This window comes from Ambystoma mexicanum, chromosome 1q (genome assembly GCF_040938575.1).
Source record: "Ambystoma mexicanum isolate Mex_15411 chromosome 1q, UKY_AmexF1_1, whole genome shotgun sequence".
Classification (NCBI taxonomy): Eukaryota; Metazoa; Chordata; class Amphibia; order Caudata; family Ambystomatidae; genus Ambystoma; species Ambystoma mexicanum.
Window position 1 is genome coordinate 439,800,337 of NC_090922.1, and position 25,208 is coordinate 439,825,544.

At 47.0% G+C, this 25,208-nt stretch overlaps 1 protein-coding gene across 4 annotated transcripts in view; it reads right to left on the bottom strand.

Moving 5' to 3' along the window:
• The window catches only part of CBFB (core-binding factor subunit beta), a 304,252-nt gene that overhangs the window by 272,061 nt on the left and 6,983 nt on the right, over positions 1 to 25,208 (bottom strand). For all 4 annotated transcript variants that reach the window (XM_069640155.1, XM_069640181.1, XM_069640170.1 and 1 more), the window contains exon 2: positions 7,658 to 7,744. In XM_069640155.1, coding sequence (XP_069496256.1) covers positions 7,658 to 7,744 — 87 coding nt within the window. The remainder of the gene's footprint in view (positions 1 to 7,657; positions 7,745 to 25,208) is intronic.

The window sequence follows — 25,208 nt, forward strand, 5'->3', positions numbered from 1 at the left end:
CAGACAGGGGCAAAAATACTCCAACTTCCAACAAGCCTGGGTGCTTTGAAACCGCAACGGTTGTGATTTTGACCAGTATACAAGATGAATACATTTCAGGATTCCAAAATCAAGTAGTCCACCCATAAACTTTGGACTGCGTTTCCTGGACCATTCCCAAAAGAGGCCAGTCAAGAAACACCACAGAGAGAAGACCTCATCGCAGGAGAACGGCGGGTGGGCTGCATAACACGCAGCGCAGGTACATTGATCGTGTGCCGCCTGAGGAATTGGGAAAAGGGGTGCTGGCCTGGAGAGGGAGGCTGGAAAAGACTTTCCGTGGAGGGTTTGGGTGAGGCAGGGATGCGAGAAGGACAAGGCACAGCGTGGAGGCAGTGGTGGAAGCTCTTGGCATGGATTGTTCGGTGGATGACCCCCACCCTGATGGGTGCAAATTTATCTCCGTTTGACGCTGCGCCAAAGCGCCCTAAAAAATGATGGTCCTTTGTAAGTCCAGCCTCCAATGGGTGGGATGAAGATTCAGGGCTCCCAGGGCATGCTAGTGGGGAGAAGATCATTTGCACCGTGAAGGTGACATTAGTACATGCACCTCTCGCCTGTACACAGAAACGGATAATGGCTGCCCAGCATCTGCTGATGACTCGGGACGCAGTGCTCATTTAGAGAGAAACCTGTAGCACTCCTGACAGCAATCCCTTAAACTGTCCTTTAGGGGATCTTTGGGGGGTGCTGATTTTGGTGCTTAATAGAAAAGGGTCTTGACTCTAAGCACTGGGGGCTGAAATCCTCCACGGCCCTGTAGACCCCATGCTACCCCGGGAGCATGCACATTCCTTCTCAAGCGAGTTAATAGGGAGCTCGGAGCCTGTGCTCATTCCAGCATTGGCCACTTACCGGAGGTTGCATCTTATGCAATCTTATCATTTTCTTCCAATCACCATTTTGGTTTTGTGATAAGGTGCACTCCAAAAGCAAATTCTCAGAATAATATAATGATGGGTTGGCTGAGCTGCCTTGAATGTGATTTGAACCAAAGAAGGCGAGTTCGAATCATCTGGAGTGACTTAACCTATTTAGAGCAGAAATTCGAAATGGTTTGAAAGATTTGAGCCCGAAGATTTCAGCTCGAACTTGTGGCCGTTTTTTCTGTTTTTGCATAATTTCTTTTCATTTCCTTTATTTTTTTTATATATATATATATTTTTTTGGCTTACTGTATTTGTATCAGACTTTCTTCTTTAATTAGCCTTTATTTAGAATTCAATGGGTGAACCTGAGTCAAACTAAGTTTTTAGAACGCTATGTTTGAAAGTTGCTTCACACCGATTTGAAGCATAAGCGAGGTGAATCCAGCATTTAAAGGCTTGGTTCCAATTCCCTTACAAGACTATGCATATGAAGGTTTTTAACTGATTTGAATTATTATGTAAATGATTTACGCCATCATTCGAGTCGAGCTTTTTAAGATTGAGCCACTTCTTATATAAACATTATGTGTCTGGCATAAATGTGACTTTGCGCGAAGGACGCTGCTCATTTGGTGCTGCAGCTTTAGCCTTATTTGTGACTCCAATTAGCTGTCTGCAACTGAAACAATTCTGCCTCAGGAGAAGCAACTATTATGCACATTGATTACTATTATTGAGAAAAAATGGAGAGAGAGCACTTTCACTTATCAACAGGCTACTGACGCCGGCGTGCTTGACAGAGCATAAATCTAAGGTCAACACAGGTCAGTGCAGGGAGAGTGAGAGATCCTAATTAAGAGCATCCAATTAAAACAATATTGAACCACATTCCGATAAAACGAAGATGTCAAGAGGCAGAGGGCGGGGGAGAAAAAACAAGGACCACCACAATTCTTTCATTAAAATGGCCGAGCGCCCTTTTAAAAATGTAAAATGGACACTGCAGTCAAAATGGCCGCCAAAAAGATAAGATGACATCTGCTTGCTGCTTCTATATGCATGCTTGTACACAGACCCTGGTGCTACAAGGCCAACCAGAGGCCTTACAAATGACTCGTAGCAGGGACAGTCGTCCAGCGCCGTACATATGGGTGTCCTTCTACCCAATGGAACTCAGCTCATCCACAAACTGCGATGCTGAATCCGACACGGACACCGCTGGGACGCGAGAATATGCCACTCACACATCTCTACAGCAGCGCATTAGCTTCTGCTCAGAGTTATACTTTTATTTTGTGCAGATGCAGCAGCCATCTGTCTTCTACTGTCGCTTTATTTTGCACTTTTCTGCATATTACCCCCTTGATAATGAATATTCCAGTTTTAAAGTAGTTGAAGGGTGGCAAAGCATTTTTAAAATAGTGTATTTTTTAGAAAGGCTATCTTTCACTTTTAGTAAGTCTATCTAGCTAAGAGTGAGTGCCTATGCCGCGTTTCTGGGGCGCAAACCAATCTGGCAATCACCCAAGAACTGTGCTTCCGCTCTGTGTTTATTGACATCACAACTCGGTGGCTATGATGTAGTCAGCTAGGCATGAACATTAGGAACAGCTCTCACAAACTGAAGGTGCGTGTTTTGGTTCACACTGTTTCCATTGGTGAGGACAGTTCTTCAAGTGCACTGGGCCCTGTGTAAGGGAGAATTCTCATTTATAGCTAATTTCCCTCATCTAGTGAGTCCCTCAGCAGCTTTGCTGGATTTCTGGGGTTTATTTTTTCCACCTGGTAAGAGCGTGAGCCTTTTTCCCACTCTTACATGTGTTTTGCCATGTGTATTTCTACTGTTTGTGTGATCTTGGGCTCTGGAGCACACCACTCCATGAGCCCCACTTTTTGTGTGTGTTACACAGCACGTGCAGTGACACAGGGTTGTCTTTTAGACTTCCCACTGACCCCATTTTTCTGGAGCTTACTACTGTCCCCCAGAAACTTGTAAAGTTGCCATTAACTTTATGTAATCACTTTTAAACTACAGACCCAGTACACCCCATCTTACATGGAGTATCAGAAAGGGTTAATTCCTACCCCTTTTTGTCTGTGTCTCTCTGAGCTTTGTTTTGCTCTTTTAACATTTAGACTTGGCTGGTGGCAGTGGTATCCACCCTAACTTTTCGACCGCGATTATAACATTAAACGTGGTATTGTTCCAGGCTAATGTGGTAGCCTCGGACTTAAACCCGTTTGCCCAAATACTTTCTATTTCGGCTCCGCTCGGGTTTAGTCACCATTTCTTTTTGTTAAAGTCCTTCTTGTGTTTTCGGCAAATCAGGTTTGCCTTCTTTGTTCACCGTCTTTTGGCGGGCTTCTACAGAGAAGCCCTCCTCTTGGCGCCTGGGTGTCTAGGTGGGCTGAATGTGGGGGAAGGGTGTAGTCACCCCCTGCACAGGGTCTCCATGGAGACCCAAGTCGCACTTTGTGTTGATTGGCTGAGGTGGTTGTCCGGGCTGGACAACCCCCATGCTTTGTGATTCACAGCCAGGCTGTGTGAATGGGGAATCTTCGCATAAAAGGCAGGACTCTCTTAGGCTGGAAGTCAGAGTCACCACTGGAACTGCAAGGAACCGAAGAGAAGCGGAGAAGAAGACGGCTGCTGCAACCCAGAGTCCCAGTGAGAGCCCCTGCTGCAGTCCTGAGCTATCTACCCTTCAACGACCAGAGAGGATCCAGTCTGGAGTCTTCTTCCCTTGAGCCTGGTGGGGTCAACCAGCTCATCTTCCACAGCCAGAGGATCCTCTTTGTGGTCGAAATCGCTGCACACTGCTGTAGTGGGCCTGATAGCCAGCTGAAGAGCCTCTCCTGTTTTAAAGGAGCACACCTTTTATTCACCGTCGCTGCTGCTGGCCTCATCGCTGGGTCTTACAGATCACTCCAGACGTCCTCCTTCTTGTCCCCATGACTGAAGCTCCAGGAACCGTGGGTCTGCAGGAAACTACCAGGAACAACTGCTGTGGCACCAGCTTCTTCAAAGAATAAGGTACTGTGTCCGACTTCGAGGAACTAGGGTGAACCCTTTGCTCCTCACCAAAGGCTTGTCCTTTTCTTCCTTCCCTCTTATAACTTTTGCTTCCTCTTTTGCCAATATCCAAGTACTCCTGCCAACCTTGAATCGTGAACTGTCTGACTGTGTAATCCTCGACAACAGGAACCCTGTTGCACTTGACACTGGCGCAGGCCTATTGGCTTTTATCTTCTTGTTAGAAAGTGTTCTCTGATTCTGTCTGCCTTGACAAAATTATTGCCTATGATTTTTATCCCCAACCCTCTTGTGTTAATTCAGGTGCTAAGTGTGTTTTAACTCCGGTAACATTTCTTCCCGCAGGTACGCGTATCTTTAGTAAGACCGAACTGTCATTACTGTCAAAAAGTGATCGCATATGTATTCCCGGTAACGTCTTTTGTTTCATAACACTGGTCTGTCAAATGCTAAGGTACTTACCTTGAGTTGTTCTGCACAAGGGGGATTGGTTATGTGTAATGTATTTGAAGTGTGGTTTTAATTTAATAGAAGTGAAGTGTTTTGTGAACAGATGGTTTAAAAATAAATGTACTTTTACTTTTTAACCAAAAACCTTGAGTCAGTGTTTGCTTGAGTCACAGTAATTGTGGTCCCTTTGTGTAATCTCTGCTACTGCTCATTTACTCTTGAGATAAGCCTGGCTGCTCCGCTACTGCTCCCACTATAACTGTGTAGTACAGGCTTGCACCAAAGGTGAACTTGTATTACCACTTGTAGTCTTAACTCTGTGCAGTGGTCCCCTGCACAGGATTCTGCCTAACAGGCTGGGCCCTGGCAGTCTCCAAAACTTGGGGCTGAGTCGGGGGCCCTGCAGGTGCCTCCCAGTCCCACCACAACATTGGCGGGACACATTATCCCGCCGCAGCCGCAAGCTGACAGAAGTGCCTGCCAGTCATGAGGGGTCACCAAAGGAAGTTACTGTCCTTTTTTTCCCTCCTCCCAGGACACTGAGGCGGCTTCGACTCTTGGCGAACCTGGGGACTCTGTGCCATATTTCTGTGTTATAAAAGATGGCTTGTAAAGTACACAATTCAAGCCATCTTATATAAAATGTCGCCGATGGACAAAGGCGCCTCTGGCTTTGTCCATCGTCAAATCTTTATAAAAGATGGATTGAATTGTGTACTTTTCAAGCCATCTTTTATAAACATAGAAATGTTTAAAAAGATGGCTTGAAAAGTATGCAAACCTTTCTAGCCAGGGGGCTGGGGTGAGGTTCAGGTGATAGGGGTGGGTACCCATGTAACCCAATGCCCTCTAACTAGGTGCCTTCCATGACCAACTTTTTCAAAGCTCGTCGCCAAAGGACTGCTTGATGGCCCATCTCCTGCTATCAGCTGAAACGGTGGTCACCTGACCGATGTGGCATGCTCAAGTGTGGCAGTCCTTACCAATGGAAACTCAAACTTGACAGCGTGGGAGGGCACGTTTGGGAACACGTGGGCATCTTTTTTTTTAAAATACATGTCATCTACCGATAGAGATGTACCCTGCCCGTTGCGACTCAAAGCCTTAAGCATGTCAGTGATGCGCTGAGCAATGGAGATGGTCTTTTCCTTTCTAAGGCGTTAATGAATGTGCTGCTTACCATTATTGATGAGAAGAGTGGGGTAGGAGCTGCTACTGTGATTCTGCACAGTGCTGTCCAGAGATCCACTTATGCTTAAACAAGGATAAAAAGAAGAGGAAAACATATGTGGGATAGGAGGTTCGCCCGTGGAAGGGTTCGGACATTCTTCCCTGAGTAATGACTCAAGTGATAAGGAATAGTATTTGGGGTAATTGAGAGTACCATTCAGAATCATGGCAATGTCTGTATTAGGCCATCCAGTTGTTAACATTAGGTGATACCAATTGGAAAGGTGGGTGCATTTTTACCTCTAAGACCCCACCAACCCCCGTACCCCCACAGCTCTAGTTGTTTATTTCCATAACGTCTTATTTGAAAATGAAAAAAAAAATTACCCTTTTGTGGAACTTCACATTTTCTTCACACCATGCATAATATGCTGAAGGCCTGTGTTAAAAATGACCACAAGCTGGTGTCCTTGTCACACTCTAGTCTTTAAAACACAATGGCAAAACTCATTTTTTTTGCTGCATTCTGATACTTTTAATCTTCCATCAAGGATGGGAAAAATAAATCTACAATCATACTATTTTTGCTTATTTTAGGGATGTATATGTTTATCAGTATGGTGTATAATGTTTTGTATGTACTTTTCAAGTAGTCTGTATAAAACAAAGCATTCTATTAGCCCTTTAAAGTAATACATTGACACATATTTTGATGAGGTAATGCTGTGCTCAAGTGTCGGAAGTAGCCTAACTCAACCACAGCTTCAGCTCTTAACCAAAGTGTGTGATCCTGGACAAATAACTTGATCTCACTTCTCAGTTGCTTCCAAAACGGGGAGAGCAGTTATGGGCTCTGTGCTGTTGGTGGGCAGCGGTGGATACAATAATCCAGTTCAAGGTTGTGTCTTGAGGCATGGGCACGGCGTAACCTACATTTCAGGGTGGGGGGGGCTAACTCGTCAAATCTTGGGAGAGGTACTAACTTGGGGGAGGGGTATGCCTTTTTGTGTGGGGGGCATCTAACTTCTTTACATATTCTAATAACACTATTCCAGTGAAGCTTCAATGTTACAAGCAGTGAACTCACTCCTTTAAGTCTGAAAGCACCAACTTAATAAACAGTCCCCTGTCCCCTCTCTACCCTTCTAATCACTCCCCTGGCATGCAAGTACTCACCCCACATGACGATTTATGAAACCTAAAAATGTATGCATATGAATGCAGGGGCTAACAGTGAAATGTGCCAGGCCTTTGTCGACAGGGAAGACCGGCTGTTTAACATCCGCGTCCTGTTCTGTACATGGGCTCTGTAGGTCAGCCAGGTCGAGTCAACATAGCCCAATATTTGGAAGAGGGTGAGCTCAATGGTGTTGTGCCACTGTGAGGCAGTGTCTAATCTATGTATGGGTCTTTTGCCAGGCTTGCTTTGGCACTAGGAGCCAGCTAAGCCAAACGTCCTGGTTCAACTCTGCCCATGATGCTTTGGTTCTTTAGCTCCAGCACAGACTGAGTGCAGGGTATAGACTGTGTTCAAGTCAAAGCCCCCAAAATACACTGACTGTGAAAACGGCAGGAAGCAGCACGCGGATGTGGGTTAACAAAGAAGCGAAATGGCGGCCTCGCCAAATACCCAGGTGCTTCAAGCGACGTGAGGGGATTAAGGGTTTAGAAGAAGAAAGGGTGAACAAAGGGACACAGAGAAGCAGGAGAAAATCCAGAGATACAGGTGTGCAAACCCGACTCTATACCGGTGTCAGTAGCTCATCCAGACACCGCCCCCACTTTTCCTTGTACTTATTGATAATGCCGCATCTGTAGCAGACCTTTACGAAAAGACAGTGGCCGGGTGTGAGCTGCTCACATTCGACAACGTGACCATTTAAGATCCAACACATATAAGTGGACTGTAATCCCGGCTCCCCCACTTGAAACTGTAATCCTGCACACATCGATATACCACCTCATTATGCCCCATTGTGCAGGTTGCCATCTTATTCCGATGTACTCCATTCTGGAACCTAGCCAACGTGAACAAACCCATTTAAAAATCACACGCATGCGCAGAAGAGAGGCTCGTGCAGCAGCGGACACTTACGATCTCGGAGCGGCCGTCCCTGCAGGCGTTCTGGAAGCGCGCCTGCCTCTCCTCGTGCGGTCGGTCCCTGAAGCCCGTGTATTTGATCTGCAGAGAGAGAGAGAGAGAGAGGGCATCAGGTGTCAAGCCCAAGAAGAGTCCAACTCGCCAATACCCCCTGCAAAGATTAGACCCAACGAAACGAGGTGGCTCTTTACAAAACATACAGATACATTTAATATGGTTATTGGCGCCATTAATGGAGGAAACAGCGGTCCCGCTGGCCTTGCACCGATATAACAGCAAGAGGCGTGCGTCTGCTTACGGTACAGGAGGCGCCTTCCACGGAGGAAGGCCTCACCAGCTGATATCCGGTATGCCACAGCAGGGGGTTTAGCAATAACGCCCAATACAAGCGGCACACCCTTTGGAAACTGGTTCCGTGGTCATCTTTCAACCCATCATGCATTTGGTCGTCTCGGTTCCAATGGACCCTGAGCCACTGGGAGCCGTCACAATGATCTCACGGTGTGGAGAGGAACATGGTGCAAGTGGAATGGGGTGGTGGTGGGGGGGCATACATTTCTCATGAACACCTAAAGGTGCACAGGTGGTGCCTGTGCGTGAAGCCGGTGGGACCGTGTGTCCATAACAGGACCACTGCGCTCTACCTGGGGCCTGGGGGGGGCACGCCTCTCAGCTCAGCAGTTTCATCCGCCTTGGACATCATTTAACACCACACTGCATCTCTTCCCACTTAATTCAATGGGAGCAGCTGATCCCCACCCACCAAGCACACCTCACTCCACCCACCAGTGAGAGTAAGACGGCTGAGAGCTATGGAGGGTTAGTGCCCATTTTGTAAAGTTTTGCTCTTATTTTAAGATGTTTTCAGGGCCTTTAGTTGTGTATGAATACATTTCAAGGTGATACAGTTCACTTGTCTATCAATATTTAGTTGTTTTGATCATTTTGTCCTCTCTACACAATCTGCTAAAGAACACCCCCCACCAGTGTGTACACATTTGTAGTGCAATACAATGTTAGGCATGACAGGTTCATCCACCTTTCTTATTTTGTATTACATTTCCTTAAACTTCAGCAGAACTCATTTTTCTCAATCAAAGTGAAAAGTAAATACTCATAAAAAAGTAAATACTTTCCACCTCAAACTTTCCCACATAGAAGAAGCGCACACAAAGCAGTCTCAGGCTCTCCAACAACATATCTTCACAGGAGCAGGCGCACGAAGAACATGGGAGTCCTCTCTCTACTAGCATGGGCGCCACTTCCCATAGTATCAGGCCCTCCAATGGCCTCTCTTCACAGGAGCATGCGCACGAAGAACGTGGCAGTCCTCTCTCTACTAGAATGGGCGCCACTTCACACAGTCTCAGGCCCTCCAATGGCCTCTCTTCACAGGAGCATGCGCACGAAGAACGTGGCAGTCCTCTCTCTACTAGAATGGGCGCCACTTCACACAGTCTCAGGCCCTCCAATGGCCTCTCGTCACAGGAGCATGCGCACGAAGAACATGGCAGTCCTTGCTCTACTAGCATGGGCACCACTTCCCATAGTATCAGGCCCTCCAATGGCCTCTCTTCACAGGAGCATGCGCACGAACAACGTGGCAGTCCTCTCTCTACTAGAATGGGTGCCACTTCACACAGTCTCAGGCCCTCCAATGGCCTCTCGTCACAGGAGCATGCGCACGAAGAACATGGCAGTCCTTGCTCTACTAGCATGGGCACCACTTCCCATAGTATCAGGCCCTCCAATGGCCTCTCTTCACAGGAGCATGCGCATGAAGAACGTGGCAGTCCTCTCTCTAACGGAATGGGCGCCACTTCCCACAGGCTCAGATCCTCCAATGGCCTCTCGTCACAGGAGCATGCGCACAAAGAACGTGGCAGTCCTCTCTCTACTAGAATGGGCGCCACTTCACACAGTCTCAGGCCCTCCAATGGCCTCTCGTCACAGGAGCATGCGCACGAAGAACGTGGCAGTCCTCTCTCTACTAGCATGGGCGCCACTTCCCCCAGTCTCAGGCCCTCCAATGGCCTCTCTTCACAGGAGCATGCGCACGAAGAACGTGGCAGTCCTCTCTCTACTAGAATGGGCGCCAATTCACACAGTCTCAGGCCCTCCAATGGCCTCTCGTCACAGGAGCATGCGCACGAAGAACATGGCAGTCCTTGCTCTACTAGCATGGGCACCACTTCACACAGTCTCAGGCCCTCCAATGGCCTCTCTTCACAGAGGCATGCACACAAAGAACATGGCAGTCCTCTCTCTACTAGAATGGGCGCCACTTCCCACAAGCTCACAGTCTCAGATCCTCCAATGGCCTCTCTTCACAGGAGCATGCGCACGAAGAACGTGGCAGTCCTCTCTCTACTAGAATGGGCGCCACTTCACACAGTCTCAGGCCCTCCAATGGCCTCTCGTCACAGGAGCATGCGCACGAAGAACGTGGCAGTCCTCTCTCTACTAGAATGGGCGCCACTTCACACAGTCTCAGGCCCTCCAATGGCCTCGCTTCACAGGAGCATGCGCACGAAGAACGTGGCAGTCCTCTCTCTACTAGAATGGGCGCCACTTCACACAGTCTCAGGCCCTCCAATGGCCTCTCGTCACAGGAGCATGCGCACGAAGAACATGGCAGTCCTTGCTCTACTAGCATGGGCGCCACTTCCCATAGTATCAGGCCCTCCAATGGCCTCTCTTCACAGGAGCATACGCACGAAGAACGTGGCAGTCCTCTCTCTACTAGAATGGGCGCCACTTCACACAGTCTCAGGCCCTCCAATGGCCTCTCGTCACAGGAGCATGCGCACGAAGAACATGGGAGTCCTCTCTCTACTAGCATGGGCGCCACTTCTCCCAGTCTCAGGCCCTCCAATGGCCTCGCTTCACAGGAGCATGCGCACAAAGAACGTGGCACTCCTCTCTCTACTAGAATGGGCGCCACTTCACACAGTCTCAGGCCCTCCAATGGCCTCTCGTCACAGGAGCATGCGCACGAAGAACATGGCAGTCCTTGCTCTACTAGCATGGGCACCACTTCCCATAGTATCAGGCCCTCCAATGGCCTCTCTTCACAGGAGCATGCGCACGAACAACGTGGCAGTCCTCTCTCTACTAGAATGGGTGCCACTTCACACAGTCTCAGGCCCTCCAATGGCCTCTCGTCACAGGAGCATGTGCACGAAGAACATGGCAGTCCTTGCTCTACTAGCATGGGCACCACTTCCCATAGTATCAGGCCCTCCAATGGCCTCTCTTCACAGGAGCATGCGCATGAAGAACGTGGCAGTCCTCTCTCTAACGGAATGGGCGCCACTTCCCACAGGCTCAGATCCTCCAATGGCCTCTCGTCACAGGAGCATGCGCACAAAGAACGTGGCAGTCCTCTCTCTACTAGAATGGGCGCCACTTCACACAGTCTCAGGCCCTCCAATGGCCTCTCGTCACAGGAGCATGCGCACGAAGAACATGGCAGTCCTCTCTCTAACGGAATGGGCGCCACTTCCCACAGGCTCACAGTCTCAGATCCTCCAATGGCCTCTCGTCACAGGAGCATGCGCACAAAGAACGTGGCAGTCCTCTCTCTACTAGAATGGGCGCCACTTCACACAGTCTCAGGCCCTCCAATGGCCTCTCGTCACAGGAGCATGCGCACGAAGAACGTGGCAGTCCTCTCTCTACTAGCATGGGCGCCACTTCCCCCAGTCTCAGGCCCTCCAATGGCCTCTCTTCACAGGAGCATGCGCACGAAGAACGTGGCAGTCCTCTCTCTACTAGAATGGGCGCCACTTCACACAGTCTCAGGCCCTCCAATGGCCTCTCGTCACAGGAGCATGCGCACGAAGAACATGGCAGTCCTTGCTCTACTAGCATGGGCACCACTTCACACAGTCTCAGGCCCTCCAATGGCCTCTCTTCACAGAGGCATGCACACAAAGAACATGGCAGTCCTCTCTCTACTAGAATGGGCGCCACTTCCCACAAGCTCACAGTCTCAGATCCTCCAATGGCCTCTCTTCACAGGAGCATGCGCACGAAGAATGTGGCAGTCCTCTCTCTACTAGAATGGGCGCCACTTCACACAGTCTCAGGCCCTCCAATGGTCTCTCGTCACAGGAGCATGCGCACGAAGAACGTGGCAGTCCTCTCTCTACTAGAATGGGCGCCACTTCACACAGTCTCAGGCCCTCCAATGGCCTCTCGTCACAGGAGCATGCGCACGAAGAACATGGCAGTCCTTGCTCTACTAGCATGGGCGCCACTTCCCATAGTATCAGGCCCTCCAATGGCCTCTCTTCACAGGAGCATACGCACGAAGAACGTGGCAGTCCTCTCTCTACTAGAATGGGCGCCACTTCACACAGTCTCAGGCCCTCCAATGGCCTCTCGTCACAGGAGCATGCGCACGAAGAACATGGGAGTCCTCTCTCTACTAGCATGGGCGCCACTTCTCCCAGTCTCAGGCCCTCCAATGGCCTCGCTTCACAGGAGCATGCGCACAAAGAACGTGGCACTCCTCTCTCTACTAGAATGGGCGCCACTTCACACAGTCTCAGGCCCTCCAATGGCCTCTCGTCACAGGAGCATGCGCACGGAGAACGTGGCAGTCCTCTCTCTACTAGCATGGGCGCCACTTCCCCCAGTCTCAGGCCTTCCAATGGCCTCTCTTCACAGGAGCATGCGCACGAAGAACGTGGCAGTCCTCTCTCTACTAGAATGGGCGCCACTTCACACAGTCTCAGGCCCTCCAATGGCCTCTCGTCACAGGAGCATGCGCACGAAGAACGTGGCAGTCCTCTCTCTACTAGAATGGGCGCCACTTCACACAGTCTCAGGCCCTCCAATGGCCTCTCTTCACAGAGGCATGCATACAAAGAACATGGCAGTCCTCTCTCTAACGGAATAGGCGCCACTTCCCACAGTCTCAGATCCTCCAATTACCTCTCTTCACAGGAGGATGTGCATGAAGAACACAGCAGTCCTCTCTCCCCTGGAATCAGTGCCACTTCCCACAGGCCCACTGTCTCAGGCCCTCCAATGGCCTCTCTTCACAGGGGCATGCTCATGAAGAACAGGGCAGTACTCTCTCCTCTCTCTACTGACATGGGTGCCACTTCCCACAGGCCCCTTGATCTTGAGCCAAACCAATATTGTCATATGTGGGGCATAGCGGGAGGCCACGAGAAGGGAGTATGAGGTGTACTTTCAGAGGGAAAGCTCTTAAGCAGTGGCCCACTTGCAGCTGACCTTTCCTCTGACTGTCCAAACACCCCTAGATAAAGTCTGTGAAGCTGCCCCAGGTAGGCAGTAAAGCGATGAGCCATGAGGGGAGCAGGGTTTGCACTGAAGTGCAACGTTGTGATCTTGAGAAAACATTACAGGTGAGCGTGTACGTGTGTGACGAAAGGACTTCACCACCGCAGGATGACACGCATAAGTAGTGGGTAAAACCGCCTATTCAACCCTCACACTTCTACAAAACAAGAGTGATCCCAATCATAAAGGTGAAACTGGCACAGCCGAGAGACAACCCGCCTTTGCCTTTTGTGGTAACATGTGGCGAAGGCAGGCTATATACTCTTAAGGGGAGTACGAATGTCATCCAGTAGTAACCTAAAGAGCAAAGTACAACAGTCCAAAATTAAAGCAATGTCCAATCAAGGTATATATATATATATATATATATATATATATATATATATATTAGAAAGCAAAAAATACCAACGGGATCAAGGTCGCACAGGATAAGCAGCGAAGAACAGACAGACATAGAAAGTCTGTCATATATTCATTTTAATTTGAAAACATTTTTCAGCTAGGAGTCAGCCAGCAAGGCCTTTAGTGCCCTAACGGGCACTTGTTCACATATATACACACACATATGAACACACACACACACACTTTAATTAAACACAATATATAATACCTAAATAGAAAATAGAAAAACACCACAAAAACCCAACCCTGTGGAAAAAACACAGAATATGCACAGTCAGAAAGATGCAGCACTCTGGGTATCGCAATAGAGGTGAAAGGCAATCAAAGACCACAATGCTTATAAAATGATATGTTCTTTTGCGAAAAACGGATTAAAACGTAACATAAAAAGTCTCTAGGGACCAAAGATAGACCATGGAGGCAATAAACCATCAATAACACCTTTCTGCTTTTCTTGGGAGTTCAAAAGTGTTGAACCAGGTTTCTTTGTGCTGTGGAGATCGGTTTGAATCAGGCTTGAATGTGGCAGTCGCGTTGTCCCGGATGAGGCGCAGGTGATGAGCTAGCTGAGTTTCGCTGCTGTTTGAAGCAGTGTTCATAAGAAGTGCTGATTGTGAGGGCCACCAGGGTCAGTTCGACAGTCGGTTCAATGGCAAAAACGCTGGTGAATAGATGCATCGGTTTAAGTCGAGCGGTTCGATCCTGCGTTCGAAGGTCATGGTTCAATGAGGCCACCAGGGTCAGTTTGGCTGTCTATTTGGATCGACACGGAAGTGGGCTTGTGGCTCAATAAGTGGTTTGAAGATGGCAATTGTAGCAATGAGCTAGTTTGAGGTGGGGCAACGACAAGCTCAGCTGGTGGTGCAGTGCAGTGGAAAACTTGTTCAAATGTGCGGCACAGTGGCTTGAAGATCAAGCAAGTGTCAAAGGAATCTCTCAAGGGTCCTGTTGGTTTGACTATTTAGAATGGGTTCTAAACATGGCTCACAGCGGTTCGACAGTGCAAGCGCATGGATCCTGGCTGTTCTGGCTCTCAGGCTGCTGAGTCCCAATCCAAGGCCTCAGGGACAAGAGAGGTCCTCATTCTCATTCTCCCAAACACAGTGGAGGCCGGCAAACACCTGTAGGAGCCATCTCCAGTGAGGTCCTGGGTACCAGTGTAGCTGGCAGAGAGACAGGTCTTGCTCCAGCAACAGGTCACACCCATTGTGCTGTGGGGATGGTTAAAGAGCAGAACTGGCCTCTGCCCTGGATGCCCAATCTTCACCTCACTGGTGGAAGACTTTGGAAAGTCAACACTCCCACAAGAGGTCCATGCAAATTCTTCCTTCTGCCTGGATGGTCCAAAAGTAAATCCAAGAAGGAGTGGGACGCCCCATCTTTTATATGCAAAAGTCTACAGGTGATTGGGTAAAAGCAAGCTTCTTTTAAGGGGCTAATCACTGGGCGTGTGACAAGTGGTCTTTGCCTTCTTACATCATACCTAAACTACTTGGTGCTGAAAGGATTCCTGCATCCCTGGGTAGCTCCTACTGGGAGGCTACCTGCAATCGAAGAGTGTTGCCAGACCTCAAAAAGGATCAAAGGAGAGGCACAGTCACATAGGCAGGGCCAAGGTGCCTGGCCAACGATACACACAATCCTTCCACAGCTGAGCTGGGCTCACAGTGCTAAAGTTCAGATATGGCTTGTTATAGTTGTGTGAATTAATATCTACCATACCCTAAACCTAGGTATGGGTTTACATTTAAAAATTAAACGGCCACCAGAATAGTTATTCCTCACAATTATGTGACTTTTGGAACCGAGGCGTTGACCTCAAATGCAGTATCAGTGCTGAAGTGACTTGGCTGTCACAGCACCTGTTAAAATGGCACCTGTGCCCTCTGAATCTGCTCTGGGCCACTGGAGAGCAGGCACTGCAGATCAGGAGACTGGTGCAGCAGGACACCTGCTTTTGGCATAGAGCTCATGAAAGAGGGATCTATTTAGCAGATCACCCTCTCTGAGATGGAATTACCTGCATGATTTTATTTAATCACATTTAAAAAAGCCAGGGCTTCTGCACCCTTGCCAGATGGCAATTGATCACCACGTGCTACGCCTATAAAGTATTTGGAACATGTCAATGGTGACCATTTACAAATATAGTAACCCTTAATGGCAAGCCTAAAAAAAGTAACCAAACGATCCTCCTCCCCACCAGCCGACGTTGTTGATTTAAAAAAATGTTCATTTTGATTTGATTTGGGCTCAACCTACAATTGTGAGAACCTGGCTACTACACACATACCTGCCTGGCCCCTGTAATTCAGAATCCCCCCCTGAGCACCCCACACGTGCGTCCAAAGCTTAAACAAGACTATTTTCTGATATTCACACTATTATGTTATTTTATCCAGCTCTACAATCCAGGGAAATCCACAAGCACTCCAGATTCATCTCAGAATGCTAGGTTACTGCGGGGATTGTGGGGGGGGGGGCAGGTTTTGAACCCTGATCGCTATGTTCACAAGTGAGACACTTCCCCACAAGACATATTCAAGGACTGAGCAGGAGCTCTGTAAAATCCATTGTCAATATTGCACTGTAGATGAAATATTGATGTGTATTTTTTGGGGTTTAAAAGATGTGCACATTTTAAATTTAGTGATGTTATACAAAAATTGAGCTATTTTCCAGGTGTTCATGATTAAGCTTCTGAGGGGCTATTAGGCACGTGTTTATGGGGGTGACTAAAATACCCGACCTACAGTTCCTCCCCCCGGCAGCCAGGCCCACAGTCCCCGTCCCCCCCCCCTGCGTGCTATTTATTTATTTGTCACGCACCAAAGCCTGCAGGCATCAGAGCACACATGAACACAAGGACATTGCTGAAAGGACAGCGTACAAGGGTCAGGTTGCCAAAACCTTTTACTCCCTAGGTGGGACACCCCAGTAAGAAGCCAATAAGTCCATTTCCACTACTGATCTTATGTCATGTGTATGTTATATCGTGCACACATCACCACCATCGTGGTCTTACAGCACAGAGCCTGGTCTGTGTAGAGGGGATTTTGTGACCTCCTCCCCCACGCTGGTTGCCAAGCCTCGGTCTGTGTACTGTGAGAGTAGCACCAGGTGCCGTGCAAACTGAAAAAAGCCACCTTCCAGCAAGACCCTGGAACATAACATGCCAAGTATTCATGCATGCATCTTCCCACTCCACCACACGCTTTGTACTTCTTCGAAAAACGAACAATGTTGTCAATGCGACTGTGCTTGGAAGCAAAGCCCAGAAAGATTGGGAAAATTAAATGAGCTACACGCAAAGGCGTAGGCAGGATCGGGCCTGAGCGGGCAAGGCCCACACAAAATCTGTAGATGTGGGCATCTACAGATGCTGTGTGGGCATTTGCAGACGTTAATGTCACCCTGGTGGCTCCAACTACATTAGCTTCAGACTCCACTTGTTAGACAATCCTGGCTACACCTCTGGCTACTCGCCTCCTTCTCGAAAGACTTCTAAGCTCTTCTGAATAATTTCATCCAGTGCAGTGTATTAATAAGCACAGTAGTCCACGAGGTTCTCAACCTCTTTCATGAAAATGTAGCATTTTGGTTCATCCTTAGGATTCGCCTGCAGAGTAGACCAAACTGAAGCCTGGCGTGCCTGTGTTGACGATATTTGCCCCTTATGCGGCTCTAGCAGCGCCATTTCGTTAGCCTGTCCACATCACCTGCGGCATCTTCAGGTCATGCAGAGCCTATGGAGACCAGACAGAGGGAAACCCTTCATCAGGTTTTCAGGTGTGTGTGCAGCTCCATCAATGTGCGCTTCCCAACCGAGGCAACAGAACTGATGCAGTTTCCAGTCGAGTATCCTCAAAGTAACACCACTTCATCCTACCATAGTTGCCACTTAACCTGAAACCCCAAACCGCCAACCTTTTTTCCATATTAAAGAGGTCATTTTGCAGTCCACCTGAGTGGTTCAACAAGTGGTGTAACCCGGTTTAAAAGCTGTTTAAAATTATTTACACCTTTTTACCACTCTGGGGATTTTCTAGGTTTAGACAGTACGAGTGGGTGCATGTAACGAAATGCATTTCTGCTTCGACTTTCCCGCTTGGCCTGCCAAAAGCAAATGGTTTCTCACCAGCAGGAACACAAGTGGTTTCCCAGGGAATGAAATTAGGCGGATTCCATAGGAGTCCGTTTTAATTGCTGTCTGACATCCCAGGTGGCATTTACAGTTTTTTGCACTGCGATGTATACAAAAAGGGTGTTATTACTGCAAGAGCAGGTTTAGCAAACAACGTTTGCACTTCGTAGTGCAAACAAAGAAAATTCAACAGAAGGGACCTATGTGCACCGAAGTGAAAACGTGAACTCTATTTTAAGAAAGCTATCAAAATGTTCCCTTTTAATTCTAAAGATTAGCTAGTTTAGTTTTATGTCCTGCCCCATTCAGCTTTATGACCTGATCTTTTCCAGCCTGTTCTGACATGACTGCGCCCTACCCCCATGTTCATTTGGCGCGCACTGAGGCCTTTGGGCGTGCTGCGCATTATAAGAAATGAATAACAAAATGCGGTTTTACCCGTGCAATTTGCACTGTCATCTAAATGCCCCTATAGAATGAATCTTGTTTGAAGCTTCTTTGGTGAAAATGTTAGTAAGTGGCTTTCTAGTAACTGAACATCAGATCTTATTGTAAATGAATCACAATGCAACCTGCCACAAATAGCAAAAAGGAGACCGCCAACTGCATGGCCACGAGTTTCGCCCCCATCTGGGCTTTATCAAGGCAAGCATCATGCTGTCTTAAAACTGTGAACACAATGTATTTTAGAAGTCCTACTGGGATTAGGCTGATTGCGTGCAATGTTGACAATGTAAAGGCAAGTCTTCAAAAGGGCTGGTTCCCATGGGCAAAAGTATGTGGTAGTTAGAGGAGGTCCATATCTTGACCTAGTAGGCAAGAGTTTCCTTTGCCTTGCAGCTACACACAGCTCCCGCTCGGTGGCAGTCACTAACATTTTCACCAAAGACGCTTCAAGTGCTTATGTACAGTAATCATCTGTGGCAGTTTATGATGTTAATAAACTTGTTGACTTATACAGATTTGAGTGTGTAGCAGCTGCACAGGGGTGATTCTTATCACACTCTCGCTCCAGTATCTGTAGCTTTTGGTTGTATGCTACTCACCCTGCAGTTAGCAGCTCAATTACAATCCTCATTCTCCCACACAGGCGCAACCGCAACGCCTGACACCCACTTTTAGTCTAAGATAGAATGGAACGTGTATTGTCTTAAAGGGATGATCTTCCAGATGGATCTTGCAGCCCCACCGCAGTATCATCCACTATGAGCGCAACATCGTCTGCATACGGTGCATTGTGTAACCATACTCCCATTCGCGGAGGGCAAGGCCCCACACGGTTTTAATATCTGCTAAATCAGCAAAAAAGAGCCTAGGTAACAACTGCACCAGAATGCATCCAGTCTCAAACCACGTTTTGCATACATGTGAGGGTAGCGGGGACCTCTGTTAGCAAATAAATATTCTACGACGGTGTGACATAATAGGCATGTATTGCCAACATTATTTTTTTATTTTTTATTGTGCACTTAGTTTATTACAAACTTTAGACACAGTATTGGCAAAATAACTACTAGGGTGCATACAGTTGCCCATACGTGGCGTCTGGCGCATTGCTGAGCTTCCATATGCATTATAAAATGGAGGTTTTCATTTCCATTTTGCCCATTTTCTCCTAGACTCCTTACGCTAACTATACGGAATGCGGCCTGGAAACCCACACAGCAGGCCTGGTGACAGCAAGGCACTCTGGGCAAGGTGGTGGAATAGGTTGTCTGCCCCCACACTCCTGCTCACCCCCCAAAACTATGGCTCTAACATCTTCTCCTTTGCCCAGGCTGGCATTCCAACCAACACGATGCTACGGCATTACCTGCCACTGAAATGCCAACAGGGCTCAGATAAGAAGCTCACTTACTCCCTAAAGTCAGGCCAATACTCCCAACAAAGAACCGAATAGGGTGTGCGAGGTATGCCAGCCGCCACACATTTCCTTCACACAAGGGAAACCCTTGTGTTGGGTATGATGGGTTGGAATAAATATTTTTACAAAAATATATACCCAACCCTCTTACATTTTTTTTTTAAATTTTGTTTTATTTTTTTACGGCTAATTTCAACTAATGAGAGACCAAAGTTCATGGAACTCAGTGATCACAACCAATTGCAATGTTTATTGGTGCATAATCTTATTTTGTTTTTCTTTCTTTTTTTTGTTTCACACTCTTCATGAATTTAGTGTCAAGTTATCTACAACCTATTTACTTTTCAACATTTAAGATGGGATTTCGATTATTTCAAGAAATATACAGCATTACAATGTATTTTTATGAAAACAATACAAACATCATTATAATACAAATTAACCTGCAACACATCTCAACGGGGCCAACAACCATTCTCCTTCTGTCCCCAAGTGTTTATAATTCCTCTAAACCCCCAAGTGCTGCTATGCAAATAAATCCACTACATGAACATTCTTAAAACAGGGTCTACATCTCAGAAAATATAAGTTACATTTCTCCTGCAATGAAAAGGCCTTGCTGGAGAGTCCTGACGGCCCCTCTGTGCTAGCCTGATGTTTCGGGGGAGTAGCAAGTTAACCGCCTTCTTCAGGACCTCATGTTATTGTCACCTGACCCTGAAAAACAACATAAACCAGAAGTGTATACGCAACTCCTTCTTTCTGTTGCATTTCGAAAAATAAATATATACAGTAAATTCTAGAGTACCAAACTGCATTGCCATTAAAATCTGGCTGGCTACTTGCCTTGCATCCTGCTTAGCATCTCCATATTCCCCTTTGCGTCTATTGTGTATGGCCTCATTAGTCCAGTTTCCTGATTTTTGGCCAGACACTGTGTGAAAAACCAGGAAGATTCTGTAAGTCACCCGACTCGCAGCGTGTGAAAGTAAAATGTGCTTACCCCTGAAGTTGAATGTCTATCTGTGAGTACAACATCAGCTTGGGCGGTTATATTTCATCCGAATAGCTTGTATTAGTCTGAAAGTATATGTATAAAATATTTGTATTGGTAACAGTTTCTTCTTACTACCTCACATCTCTCTCTTGATTGTAAATTGCCCCACTAAAAGTCTTACCCTTTAGAATGGAGGCACTCTGTCCACCTGGGCCCATATTAGTTTGATCAATTGGTGCTAGTGCCTTCCCATTGTGCCCACCACTAGTGAGGAGAGTGCCATAAACCAACTTTCGCAATCCCCCGGCACCCATGCTCAGAGTCATGGGAGTGCAGAACTACAAAAATGTATGTCCACATAGGCTTTACATTTTTATCTCATAATGGAGCCTGTTTCTGGAGGATACTCACCTTGGACATGTCCTCCACTCTCCGGTTGTGTTTTCCAATGCTGGCATTAGCCGTACGGGCGTTCCTGTGTCACCTTGTTAGTCTGAACGCTGGAAGGTGGAAAAAACGAGTAGAAATGTGTACATATACACATAGAAATGTGTATATATATATATATATATAAAAGCAGGTCAAGGGAAAAGAAACCTTGCATCACTAGTATCCGGCCTAGGCTCAGCCAGTACATCTTTATGACATTCCTACACTGTTCGGAAGGTGAGGCTTACCGGTGGCGTTTGGCAGTCGCGTCTCCTGCTTTCCTCGCCAAGTCCGATGCAAACCGAGGGACATCGATTTTATATTCACGTAATTGACACTCGTCGTCATGGTGACCAGACGTAAACAATTGGAGCGGTCACCGATGTTCTGCTCCATATCCTCGTATTTGCTTTTAGTAGTTTGGCTGAGACTAAACATTAGCTCAAGGTGGTGCTGGATTCCCATATAATAACTGTTTGTGTGTTGGATTGCTACTGTTCTGCCTTGATACTGATTGTGCCTTGTTTCGTCTCTTCTGGTAATGGTTGCCTGTTTTGGTGGGCCGGATAGACAAGAGTAACCACTTTCTCCCGGTCTTGTAAAGACTTTGTTAGTACTTGGATGACTAGTGCTTCATTTCCAATGTGGAGAAGACTTTGGCCTGGGTAGCCCATGGGTCTTGTTGTGCATGCAGTGTGGCCCTCGTATGAGTATATATTGTACCTCACTTTAATGCTGTGCATTCATGTCTTTCCAATTTGTATAAATCTTATTGTAGAGACCACAACTGTATTATTACACATACAGCATCCGGCCTGATGTATGTCCCGTTTCATTCGTGCTGAAAAATGATGCTATCAGAGATAAGGCAATGTGATGTCAAAAACATTTCTCTTGCCTATGAGAAGGTCAGTTCCTCATTCAGTCCGGTGGTGTGCAATCCTAATTTATGGATCCACCTTGCTTTCTTATGTAGAAGGGCCATGTAGGTGTTGGAGGAGTTTTTCACTGTGTCCAAAATCCACCATAGTATATCATCGGCCGAATGGTGGTGTGACATGTAATATTCCACCAGGGGACCTGCATGTGTTTTACATCTAATGTCTGACCGATGTTCCCCGACTCTTTTGTGTGTAGGCCTACTTGTCTGCCCTACATATTTTTTGCCACATGGGCATTGAATACAGTAGATGGTACTGGCTGTTTTACAGTTCGTAAACTGTTTCAGTTCCCATTGCCGGACATGCACAGGAAAATATGTTATTTTGCTTGTAAATCTACAAACTGCGCAGATTCTGCATGGGTGGTGACCTGACATCTGTCTAAGATTCCACAGCGAGGTTTTAACAGTTTTCTTCTGAAACTGTGAATGCGTTAGGTACTCCTTCAGGTTTTTTGACCTTTTAAGGGTCATTCTTGGAAGTGGCGGTAAAGCTAGTTTCAACAAGGGCCAATATGTCTTCACCATCGCTCTTATTTTAGATGTACTCTGGCTATAGGTTGTTACACAGGTCATTTTCGTATCCTTATATTCCTCAACCCTCAGCCTCGGGGCTAGCAGAGTCTCTCATGGCATTAACATGACACACTTTTGGGAGTCACTCAGTAGATTTTCGGGGTATCCCCTGGCCTTCCGTCACTAGGTAAGGGAGGCTGAATGTGTTTCATAATCTTTCAGGCATGAGCAATTTCTCTGTATTCTTAAATACTGCCCATATGGCAGATTTTGTTTCAGCGGAAGGAAGTGAAAGCTGTTATAACACAGTAAGGTATTTCTGTCCATCTGCTTTCTAAAGAGATTACAGTGAAGGGCTCCATTTTGGTGTGCGATGTTAAGATACAAAAAATGGATTCTTTCCATGCTCCAATTGATAGTGATTTTTATTCACCCAATTCCAAAACTGTTCCAAGTCTGCTGCGCTTCCCTTCCATATAAAGATAATGTCATCGATGAAGTGCCTCCAATGGCGGATTTTCAACACGAAGGGGTCATTGCTGAGTAAATATATTTCTCCTCAAAACAAGCCATGTACATGATCGCCAGGCTCGGTGCAAAAGTGGCCCCCATTGCTGTGCCATTCACCTGTTGGTAAAATATATCATTAAATTTGAAAAAGTTCTTTGGTAGGGCAACTTGAAGGAGTTCAGTGATGAAGCCAATGGATACCCTTCTTTGTAAATCATGTAGGGTCAATTCCGAATGGGCACAATCCAATGCCTCTATTTGCAAGATACTGGTGCATAGGGCTGTTATGTCGACCATGACCAGTGATTCCCTAGTGGAGTCCAAAGGCTGCCCCTCAAAGCAATTGATTGTGTATCTGTAGTGTCTTGTAGGTATGATTTAGCAAGCATAATGCTTGGTATTAAAAAAGAGTTAATAAATCTATTCACTGGCTCCAAAATTGAGCCACAGTTTTACACTATTGGGCTTCTTGGGAAGTTTTTCACATCTTTGTGAATTTTTGGTATAGCATAAAATAAGGGAGTTGTTCCTTCTGGATGATTTAGGTACTCAAACTCCTGCTCTGTGAACCATTTCCAATTGATCCCAAATTCTGTGGCCTCCAGCCTTTGTTATTCCAGGCGCTGGGACTCTATCCAAAGGTTGATAGTTTCAATATGTTGGAGCAGATCCATAACCATCTATATACTGCTCATGAGATTGCACTACAATACATCCCGCGTTGTCTGCTGTTTTGATTGTTAAATTAGTTTCTTGAGTGCACTCTGTTCCATGTTTGTTAGGTTGTTTCTCATCGATTGCTTTTTGGTTTTGAAATGTTCTATTTCTTTCAGAATGCACTTCACAAAGGTCACTATTTCCTTTGGCATATTTGTCCCCACCTCTGACTTTATTCTCAGGCCAATTCGTTCCAGAGGTGGGGACAAATTACAGGCCCTTACTCCACCACACCGATATCGCATCTTTAGTCTGTTCCTTGCCTGATAGATTAAAAACTGATAGTTCCCAATCTGTTTCTACAACCTGGCTCATCTCCTGCAGGGTTGAGTCATTCGGGGGCCCTAGTTCCACTGCCTACACTTGGACCGGGACCCCATTATCTCTGTCTGGGGCCTCCTCTCCCTAAAAAAATGGGATAAGACCTCCCTTGCCATCTGATTAGTGATTGGCTCTAGTAGCTATTGTCTCCCTGGTCATCTGTCCGGGAACCCAAACTTGATGACCCTGAAAAGTTTACCCGCTGTCTGCAGGGTCTCTGAGAGTAGTGTTTTGTTTAGTTAGCTTCCTTAATTTTATTTTCTAACCCAATGTCTCGTGTAAGTTTCTTAGATTTCCTAATCATTGCAACCTTTTTGAATTGGTCGATTTGTATATTTTTCTCCTTCAGCCTTTCCGTGGCATTGCTTAGGGCTGCGTTTTCACTACATTTATTTTCTTCCTCATCGAGATCCTTTTGAATCTTTTCACAAGTTCTCTGAGCGGTGGTGATTGTTAGAACCGTAAAATCTCTACTGCATTTAATTAGAATTTGGCTGAAGTTCATTCGATATTCCAAATCGTCCAGAAACAAAACTGGTTCACTCCTAATCACCAAGCCCTCTGGTATAATATTTGCTTTTAAATACACATTATGCCAGCTTCACTGCTCAGGTGATGTGGCGTGAATGAGCCTCCATGAAGGAGGCCTCTGCCATATTGCGGCCTGTTGTGAAGACGGCCTATATGATACAAATGCTTCTTTTCATTTGCAGGAATTGCTACCAGCAAAGACTGTTTGGATCAAAAGAATAATGGCTACCTTTTGGGAATAAACCTGCTATACCTCGAATTGTTATGTGGAAACCTGGGTACTAAGCTGGATCTTGAATGCTCCCTTCTTTTTACAGGACGTTATAATATCCAACCCCGTCGGCCCCAAGACTTAGGACTTGATTTACAAATGTTTTCAATGGGACCTTCCCCCATGTTGAAACATTTGAGTAAATCAGGCCCTTGTCTACGCAGACACTGTGACTTCTGCTATCTCTATTGGAGTGGTTTTTTTCTGCGCAACGGTAAAGCGCGCGATTTTGGAGAGGCGCGTGTGTAGGGGGACTCCCGCGGAATTTGAGGAAAGTTGTTCTAGCCACTGAGAGGACGCGTGCTATCGCAGCAGGCACGACGCAGGCCCTCGGGGTCGTGATGGGCTGGCACTATCTGTTCCTGCAGGCTGCCAGCGGGGAGGAAATCCGGGGCTGGCGGGACAGCTCAAGAAATCCGGCCTCGGTATCTGCCGAGGACTTCTGGGCGGGCGGGGGCTGGGCTCACATATGCATTTATCCCCCCCAAACCCCCCCCCCCCCCCGACTGCGGCTCGGCCTCCTGCCACTGCCGTCTGACATGCAACGCTCCTGTCTGCTCGAAACAGGAAGTTTAAATTTAGAGAGC